The sequence below is a fragment of the Vicugna pacos genome, chromosome 6 (assembly GCF_048564905.1).
Source record: "Vicugna pacos chromosome 6, VicPac4, whole genome shotgun sequence".
NCBI classification, from domain to species: domain Eukaryota; kingdom Metazoa; phylum Chordata; class Mammalia; order Artiodactyla; family Camelidae; genus Vicugna; species Vicugna pacos.
The window spans coordinates 85,286,084-85,295,801 of record NC_132992.1 but is presented as its reverse complement, the minus strand read 5'-3'; the positions used below and the strand labels follow the sequence as shown (position 1 = coordinate 85,295,801).

The 9,718-nt window shown below is 44.4% G+C and overlaps 1 protein-coding gene across 1 annotated transcript in view; it reads left to right on the top strand.

The window, feature by feature from the left end:
* The first annotated feature begins 82 nt into the window (after positions 1 to 82).
* LGMN (legumain) overlaps positions 83 to 9,718 on the top strand; it is a 31,059-nt gene continuing 21,423 nt past the window's right edge. Inside the window, exons 1-2 of the mRNA XM_006208217.4 lie at positions 83 to 158; positions 8,797 to 8,963. Coding sequence (XP_006208279.2) covers positions 8,826 to 8,963 — 138 coding nt within the window. The 5' untranslated portion in view covers positions 83 to 158; positions 8,797 to 8,825. The remainder of the gene's footprint in view (positions 159 to 8,796; positions 8,964 to 9,718) is intronic.

Below are 9,718 nucleotides of genomic sequence, written 5' to 3'. Positions count from 1 at the left end.
AGACGCCCCGCCCCGAGGCTCCGCCAGTCACCGTGGCGCAGCAGGCCCTCAAAGCTGGGGAGCGAGGGCGCAGCGCCGCAATCACTGCAGGGCTGACGTCTGGAGGTGGCTCTTCTTGCGATTGCGCTCTGCCAGGAGTTCCCACGGTCCGGCCGCAGGTAACCGCGAGCCTCGGCGGGGGTTTGGGGTCGGGCCCCACGCCCGGGTCCAGGGTCGCCCATCTGCCGTGGCTCTTGGCCTTACGGCCGGGATTTTCAGTTTCCCCGGCCCGTTCTGAGTAATCCATTTCTCATCCAGCGAACGGGAATTTAGGCAAACCATGACGCCCAAGGGAAACCCTGCGACTTCTCAGCCTGACATCTGGTGGGGTTGTTATGGTGTGGGAGGGGCTCTTTTTGTTGCGAGGTCTCTGGCTGGTAGCCCGGTCTCCTCCGAGCGCTGGGAGAAACGGGCACTAGAGGAGAGGACATTTGCTAAGGTCCCATGGCCAGCGAGTGCCAGGCGGGGTCTGGGGCTTGGTTCTGATCTTCAGAATCTAGAAACAGTTGAGGATGTTGGTGCTTTTAATGTAGAAGATTGCACCTGTTTCCAGTTAGTTCTCAGTAGCCTGAGAGAGGGCTTATGTTAACCACCACAACAAACATACCCAAACGTATAAAAACATCCCTTCCAAGAAGCCAGAAAAGCTGTACTTCTCAGAGACTGGAGCTGTTGGAGTTACAGGATGATTCACATCAACTGTGGAAGTCAAAGTTAGCTGTATCCCTGCCCCTACCTATTAGAGTTGAGGTTATACCTACATGTGTGTAATTCCGTGCCAGGAACTGCAGAATCTGTGGGGTGGGAGAAGGAACTTTGACTTACGTGCTTTGAGAGTTGAAAACAAATGCCCAAGGTTTGAGACTTGCCTTGCAGTATGTAGGAGAGTAGCCCAGCTTTCTTTATTCCGAGGCTGCATTAGTTAGCAAACATTTATTGAGCCTTACTAAGCTTTTTCAGCAAGGATTATTTCATACAGAGAGGCAGTCTACAGTGAACCATGCTAGTGTTACAGAGGCAGCATCTAACCCTGACTTGTGGGAAGAGGTAGAACTTTGCAGAGAAGAGGGTGATTGAATGGAGTTTGAGAGTTGGACAGGAGCTAATGAAATGAAGAAGAGCGTTTTGCCTGGAAAACGGAATGATGAAGGCAGGACAAAGGCACCAATTTTGGACCTGGAGTCCAGGAGCCTGACTGGAGCAAGGAGTTTCATTTGGATAGTGGAGAACAGAATTACAGGGCCTCCTGTGCTGCTGTAAGAGATTTTGATTTCATCCTGAAAGCCCTGGAAGCTGAATTTAGTGGATGTGTGTCTTAGATGCTCTCTGGTGTGACAGGGTGTTGGAGAGGCCACACTAGGGAGCTCATTGCAGTAATTCCCAGGAGAACTGTTGAGTGTTTTAAAGACAGTTGCAGTGGGAAGGGAAAGGAAATGAGAAAAGTGTTGTGAACTATTAAGGGGTGAACACCCTACGCAGTATCGTTCAGTAAAAATATATTGAAATGAATTCTGTCTCTTGAGTTTTCTACCTATGATTATCTTTTAAGGAAATGATGAGCATTTATTTCCCCTTAAACTGCAGAAATTGCCTTGTAGACCAAAATTCAAATCCTAGTTTATGATGGGGAGATTGTCACATGTGTTGAGCATGTTGAAATCTGAATGGTTAAACATATGACTCGAATTTTCTTGTAATCCAGGAGATGCAAATAAAACCCATAAGTAGATCACTTTTTATCCATCATATTAGGAATTATAAAGTTTGATGCTATCAAGAGATGATAAGTATTTGGAAGTATATCTTAGAACAGTACAAATGCTAGCAAAACAGGTATATCTTAAAGACGGAGTGGTTCTACTTCTGAGGTACCCTCGAGAAAGAGACATTTGTATACAAGGGGATGAGTAAAATGATGTTTTTGCAACATTGTTTTTAAGGGTAAAAAAATTGAAACAGCCTAAATGTCTGTTAGCAGGGAAATGTTTATAAGGTGAATATGTATTTTTAAATGTATACTGAATTGATTGGAAAGAAATAAGATAGTGTTTACCTTATGGTATGGGAAGAGTGGGACAGGACATTGTAAAGTATTTTATCGTTAATGTTTTATTTGTTTATGGGGAAAGAGGTTTTTAACAGATTTACAAAATATTAACAGTGATGATCTGGATGATGGTATTATTTTAGGTTATACTTTAAAAATTTCTGTAGTTTAATGTGTATCCTTAAAATATAAATTATAGCAAGTTAAACTTAAGAATTAATATCTAGCTATAAAACTCATGTTCAGTCATTTTGGGAAAAGGCTACAAACTACATTAATACCAGGTTTCAAAAAATAGTAATTTGAGTAGAAGAAATTCACATGCCAAATAAGCAGTGAAAATAAAAATGGGGAAAAAAAACCATTAACCATTGGCCAAATTTTACTTTGCTGGATTCCTAAATTCTTCTAACCATTAACAGATTTTAAAGATGCTTTCTTGATTATGTCTGTTTTGAAATATGATTTAGTTGCTTGTACCTTTTGTAATGTTAAAAGTTAATTTTTAAAAAGTAAAGTCATCACTCTGAACAGATGTAAAAATGAACAAGTGTTGAAGATTATATTTAGCTTATTAATGAGGAAACTTAGTGAGGTGTTACAACCAGTTTAAATGAGACTCCAAAGTACAAAGTACACTTGTAAATTAGAAGCGTCGTAATGTGCGATGGGAGACAAAACTGGCTTCTTCGTACAATGGAGGAGTCACTTGAACCTCCACTTGATATAATTAATTTACATGTCTTTAGGTAAGAATTATCAACAGTATTTGCATTGCTCTTACCCACAATTTATCGAGTTGTAAAAAAAAAATGCCGTAGAATCAAAGTTAGATAACTTTGAAGGACGTGCTCTAATCTAGAATCTGGTTTGCCACTGAATCATACATTTTCCCTTTGGGGGCAAGAAAAAAGTTGATTAACTAACTTGAACAAAATCCATTTTTCACTTGAGATTTGAGATAAGACCTAGTTGGATTTTGTTTTCATTCCACTCTTTAAACAGGAAATCAAAGGATTTGAGAACTGAGTGGGTCCTTAATAATTTAATTCTACCCTCTCATTTCCCAGGTGGACAGTTAAGGCCCAAAGGGGAAAGGGTCTTCCCAGAGCTGGTAGGACACCATGTGTCCTGTGAGAAATTGCACCTGATACTTGATAAAGACAGCAACGTGGCTTTTATTCCAGCTGTTGCATTAGAGGAGGGAGACTTCAGTCTAGAACTGAGCTCAATTCCAAATACAGCGAGGAGAGCTGAAATTTATCACCAGTAGACAGAGTGAGAGGGTCAGTGCATGAAAAATTACTAAGTGGAGCTCGATTAGATATCAGAGATGGAAGGTTCTTGCAGGATTTTTGCTAAACCTGGGCTCAGCAGGCCAAGATCTAGTTGAGAAGAGGATTCAGAGGCTCTTGACTCAAGTTTGGTGAAGGAGGGGTCCTTGTCACCCGTCTTTGTTTCTCCTGCATGTTGTCAGCCAGGGACAACTTGCATGATGATTTTTTTTTTGTAAGCCCCTGGAGAGCAGAGAGCAGGATCAAAACCCTTCAGGTTTGAAAGGCTCTTTACAGATGTTTTATCTACACAGCTGCTTTGCCTGGCTTTGATAAGGCTCGCTGTTTCTAACCCAGAGCAAGAAGAAAATGAGGGCTGATATGAGAGGTCACGATGGTGGTTAAAGTGTGGGCTTCAGTGTCAGACCTGGATTTGAACTTGATTCTGCTGTTTAAATGGTCCTGTAGCCTTGTTACTTGTGTTGCTGGTGACAGTTTATCTAGAATGGGTACTCTGTCCGAAAGCTCCCAAATGGATTGAAGCCCACTGGATGGTACACTTCTTGAAGTCACGTGGAGTATTAATTGAGTCACTGACCTTGTGTAGCCCTGCAGCCTGGGAGGGTCTCAGGACCAAGTGGGAACAGAGGGGACCCGACATTGGAGGCTGGTCGAGTTCATTCATACAGGCTTGTCCGTTGACTTTGACTTTGGGTGGTTCAGGCTCTCCTTTGATGGGCACTTCTTCTATGAGCTTTTTATACCGGTTACCCACAAGCGCCTTAAAATAGTCGGGTGCTGAAGAACGCTGCGGTATTCTCCTGCTGGGGGAAGCTTGGAGGCGCCAGAGTGTGGGGTGTAGTGCTCCCACCTGTGGTTATGGGGCCTCCCAGATGTTCACATAAGCAGCGCTTTTTTGTGACAAGTGTGGTGGTGTGGTGGAAAAAGCAGCCTTTGGTATCAGATCTGTGTGTCGGTCCCAGCAGTGCGACTTTCTGCCAAGTTTCTCCACCTCTCTGGGTCTGTTTTTTCTTTCTTTCTTTCTTTCTCTCTTTCTCTCTTTCTTTCTTTCTTTCTTCCTTCCTTCCTTCCTTCCTTCCTTCCTTTCCTTCCTTCCTTTCCTTCCTTCCCTTCCTTTCTTTCTTTCTTTCTTTCTTTCTTTCTTTCTTTCTTTCTTTCTTTCTTCCTTCCTTCCTTCCTTCCTTCCTTCCTTCCTTCCTTCCTTTCCTTCCTTTCCTTCTTTCTTTCTTTCTTTCTTTCTTTCTTTCTTTCTTTCTTTCTTTCTTTCTTTCTTTCTTTCTTTCTTTCTTTCTTTCTTTCTTTCTTTCTTTCTTTCTTTGTTTTTGTTGGCAGAGAGGGCAGATAATTAGGTTTATTTATTCTTTTAGAGGAGGTACTGAACCCAGGACCTCGTGCATGCTAAGCGTGCACTCTACCACTTGAGCTGTACCCTCCCCCTCTGGGTCTGTTTTTTCAACTGCAGTGAGTAGTGAGACTGGCCCACGGGCGTTGTGAGGATTATGAAGTGCCTTGCACACTGTGTGGCTCATAGATACTCACAAATATCCCACCCTCCCACACCTTGCAGCAAAGCAACATGTGTCACTCTTACGAGGCTTTTGTCTCTCCCCTGGTTACAGCAACAACTGTCTGGGATGTTTTCTCTCCATACATGGTCAACAGACTAGACACATATCCCCTAACCATCCCCTTAGGGGTCTTTCCACTCATGGCACATTAAGATCTGCCTTATTCTTTTAAAAGCATCACTGTATCCCATCATAAAGATGTATCAGAATTGATTTAACGAGACAGTCCCCTGTAAATGGCCATTTCTTTTGCTTCCAGGGTTTTGCTGTTACAAATGGGCAGGCTTCCTCACCTGCTTAACATCTTCCCCTTTTGAAGATGACACCTCCCAGTCTGACTGGGACTCCCTCTTCTGTCTTATATGTCTCCCTAACACTCGTCACCACCTGACAGCCTGTGTGTTTGAATGGTCTCTCTTCCTGCTGGAATGTTAGCTCTGCGAAAGGTTTTGTCTGTTTGGCGCCCAGCTCAGTGCCTGTGAGCGCCAGGTGGGTGCTCAGGCCCTGTTTGTTGGATGGGTGGGTGGGGAGACTGGAGGGCAAGGTGAGGGAGAGGTAGACCATGACGCCTGTGTGTCTGGGGCGTGGAGGGCCACGAGCAAAAATAGCAGACACAGAGAGCTCGTTGGCGGGATCATTTCCTTGTTCTTCATGAACTTTTTATTCTAATAGAACAAGAATAATAGGTATGCTGCAAGGTTACTTGTGACTTTGTTTTGATGCTTTGTCAAGAATACTGCTGATCAGGAAATTGCCGTCCGAGGCCGGCTCCTCTGAGATGTGTTCATCGCTGAGGGTAATGGGATGATTATATTACTTTCACATCTTTCCTTTGCCCAGGTCCCAATAAGTTCTCCAAAATTGTATTAGTATGTGTGTGTTTTTAAGTGGCATTTTCCAATCAGTGTCACACTGTGAGGCTTTTAACTTGGCATCATGTTCAAGGAAGCACAAACTCTGTCTATAAGAAAAAAAAAAAAGGGAGACAGGAACCATCACCAAATGTTAACTATGAAAATATCTCTTGTGTATGAATAAGGTGCTTCTCCTCACTGAATAGTAACTTGCTAGTATTTTAGCAGACGAATGAAAGATAAACCTGAATTTATAAAAATAACCTGGTGGTGATTTTTGTTTGCTAATTTAGGCAGTTCAACTGGTGGTGTCTGTTCTACTGTTCACAGTCAGGCCAACCATTCTGCTTTAGTATTTATTCTTTTTGGGTCTCAACATGAGGGGGAACGTCACACGCCAGTGCTACCACAGGAATGAGCCTCTTCAGGATTAAGTCACATGATCCAAACTCAGAAGAGACTGGTGTGCAAACCAGAGAGCTGGTTTCATGACTGCCATTAAGGGATGATAAAACCAGCCAGGCTGTACCTGTCATGTGGGCTGAGGCACATTCTCGCTCCCTAGGGGAAGCCACAGAGCCTGTCCCTTGTAAGTTTTATTGGAACACAGCCATGTCCTTTGGTTTCCATATTGTCTCTGGCTGCTTTCATGATACGATGGGAGAGTGGATATTTGTGATGGAGATGGCAGGACCTGCAAAGCTGAAAATCCTTACTCTCCAGCCCTTTACAGAGAAAGTTTGCTGACCCCTCCCCCAGGGAAGGCTTCCTGGGAGGCTTCACTGCGGCCAGGGGCTGCTGGGTGAACTCAGAGTCGGTAAGAGCTGCTGCTTCGGTTACCTCAGGAGTCACTGCACACCTCCCCTCCCATGTGGGAGCCCCTGGAGTCCAGCTCTGGGGATAGGAGCTCCTTGGCTGTCCCTTGCCTGACCTCACTGCTACTTCTTCATACATTTGTATAACTGCACCTTTTATTGTTACCTGCCAGCCGCATGGTGAGCCCTGAGCAGATCAAGCGGACTTGGGAGAGCATCTTCCAATACATGCTGATAACATATTAACAGACCAGCAGGTTCCAGTGTTGGGGCAGCCTGGGCAGTCCACTGCCCTCCTCTGTTACGCACCTTGGCCGTTTCAATATAATCATAAAAATAAATCTGGGGCATGTTATTGTAGTTACCCGCGCATCCACGACCTTGCGGTGGAGCTGAAGAAACCTGGATTTGGCACCAACTCCAATTCTTAATTCTTACAAATTAACAACTGAGTTCTTGGGAGGAGACTGGGGGGTAGAGTAGTGTTGTTTCCTGACTGGGATGCCAGGCTTCTAGGCAGAGTCGACTAGAGCCTGCCAGAGTTAAGGAAGAGGTCTGCTCCATCCACGTGTAGCCCTGGGCATTGCCCAGGGCTTGTCAGAAATGCAGAGTCTCAGGCCCTGCCCAGGCCTACTGAATAAGAATCTGCATTTAACAAGACCCACCCCCCCACCCCCCCGCCGGTGATCTGGACTTACAGTCCAGGTGGAGAAGCGCTGACCCAAGGTGCTTTGACTTTTTTACACTTTTACCAGACTCAGGGCTTCCTGTTTTTTCACTAGGGGGTGGGGGGCATCATTCTGAGTTTTAGAACAGTGTTAGGCACAGATGCTGAGGATGGTTTCTTAGGCTTAGGGGTGGTTCGTGCCTCAGCTGGCTGTGTGGTCCCTGGGGACAGAGGCTTTGTCCCGTCCCTGCTGCGTTCCTAGGACCCACCGTGTTGTCTGGCAGGGTTGGAGTTCAGGAGACTCTGGCTGAGTGGGTGAATGAATGAATGAATGAATAAGCAGATGAGTGAATGAGCACTTTTTTTGCCAAAGGCATCGGTGGCAGAGATTAACCTTGTAGACCTTGTTCTACACTGACTCCCTACATCTCAGAGACTTTTCTCCTCCTATCTCAGAGTGACAGGCCTGGAGAGGCCTAGATGACAGACATCACAGGAAGACTGTTTTTAAAAATAACATACTTGGGACAAAGGGCGGGGTCTCATCTGAGTAATGCAGAGTGGCCAGGACTCAGCCTTAGTCTTGCTTTGTGCTTTAAAACTGAAGTTTTGGCAACGGAGTATAAAATTGGGCATGTGCTTCTTAAAGAATAAAGTCACCAGATGCAGAACCGTGTAGCAGAGAGGCTGGACCAAGAATTCAGAAGGCGTGGGTTCTGGTCTCCCACCAAAGCCATCTGACTGTGGATACTGGGCAAGTCACTTCTCTCTTGGCTTCAACCTCCCCTTCCTGTAAAACAGGCATTAAAACATTTGCCCTGCCTCTTGTACAGAGTAATATAAATAGGTTGTAAGCATAATACAAAGACATTAATTTGGGCTGCCAGTGTTTGTACAGCTTATCGAGATAATTTACAAACATAAATTGCCCCTCAGTGTTTATATTGAACGTATGTTTAATTTTTACAAACTTTATTGTATAAGTAATATACATTAATTATGGTCAAAAGAAACAAATATAAAGGAAAAAAATCATCCTTAATTTCACCTATTACCCAACAATAGCTACTGCTAAATTTTGTCTGCCTCCCACAGTTTTATTTGCACACATTATATGTATATTCTTTTCTTACAGATTCAGAGTATATGGTAGATGTTTTTTCCAACACGGTAAATTTTATTGAACAATTTTATCTGCTGTATTCCAAGTTGTGTCAAAAACTTTTAAAAGGTTACCCAAAGAGCTTTCTGAATATTCTTGGGTTTATACTCATAAATTCCACCTGCAGTGAAGTTTGGGAGCCATGGGAGCTCCCTTCCCTACCCGGGGAAGGGGCAGCAGAGCTAAGAATAAAATCCTGCTCTGTTGTCACTTTTATCCTCAGCATGTTCCGTCTGAGGGCTAAATGATCTTATCTTTTTGACCCATTTACTGTGATCTTTTCTTAGGGGCAAGTAATGTTCTGTTCTTGTCATTTATTTTTTGCTTAACTCTGCTTTTTTCTTCCCAGACTTCTGCAGTCGAACTCCAAGGTGCAGAATGATTTGGGAAGCAGCCGTGTTGCTCAGCTTGGTCCTGGGAGTCGGCGCTGCTCCCCTGGACGACCCTGAGGATGGAGGCAAGCACTGGGTGGTGATTGTCGCGGGCTCGAATGGCTGGTACAATTACAGACACCAGGTATGAAAATGACTAGTCTTTTCCTTTATGACGGTGGCATTCTGTAAACAACCCTGGACATTGTTGATAGAACAGACTTTTTAAAAAGCCATTTACTTTCCTGTTAGGCTGGCAGTAATAAGTGTGTTGGGGAGGATGTGGAGAAATGGGAACCCTCCCACATTGCTGAGGGGGTTATAAGATGGTACAGCCAATTTTGAAATCAGTTTGGCAGTTCCTCAAAATGGCCCATATGAGGTCATTTGAGTCTAATGCAGGGTTTCTCAGCCTTGGCACTGTTGACATTTGGGACAGGTGATTCTTACTGGTGGGGAGCTGTCCTGTGCATTGTGAGGTGTTTGGCAGCATCCCTGACCTCTGCCCTCTAGGTTCCAGGAGCATCACCCACCCCACTGTAACAACCGAAATTGTCTCCAGTCTTTGCCAAATGTCCCCAGCTGAGATCCACTTCATTTTATAAATACATATAAATTTGATAAATAAGGAAACTGACTTGAAGAAAGGAAGTGACTTGCCCGAGGCCACACAGCAAGTTGAGGTGTAGACAGGATTCTGGTCAAAGCATCATGAAGCCTCTTGGCCTTCCGTGCCTCTGCCCACACCCCTTTCTCCTCATCTTTCCTGGCCTTCCCACCAAATCAGCCTGGAAGAAATTAGATAGAAAAGAATCCGCATCTGCAAATACATTAAAAGTCCAGCCTCCTGGTAGGAATGTAAAATGGTGCAGCCGCTTTGGACAGCAGTCTGGCAGTTCC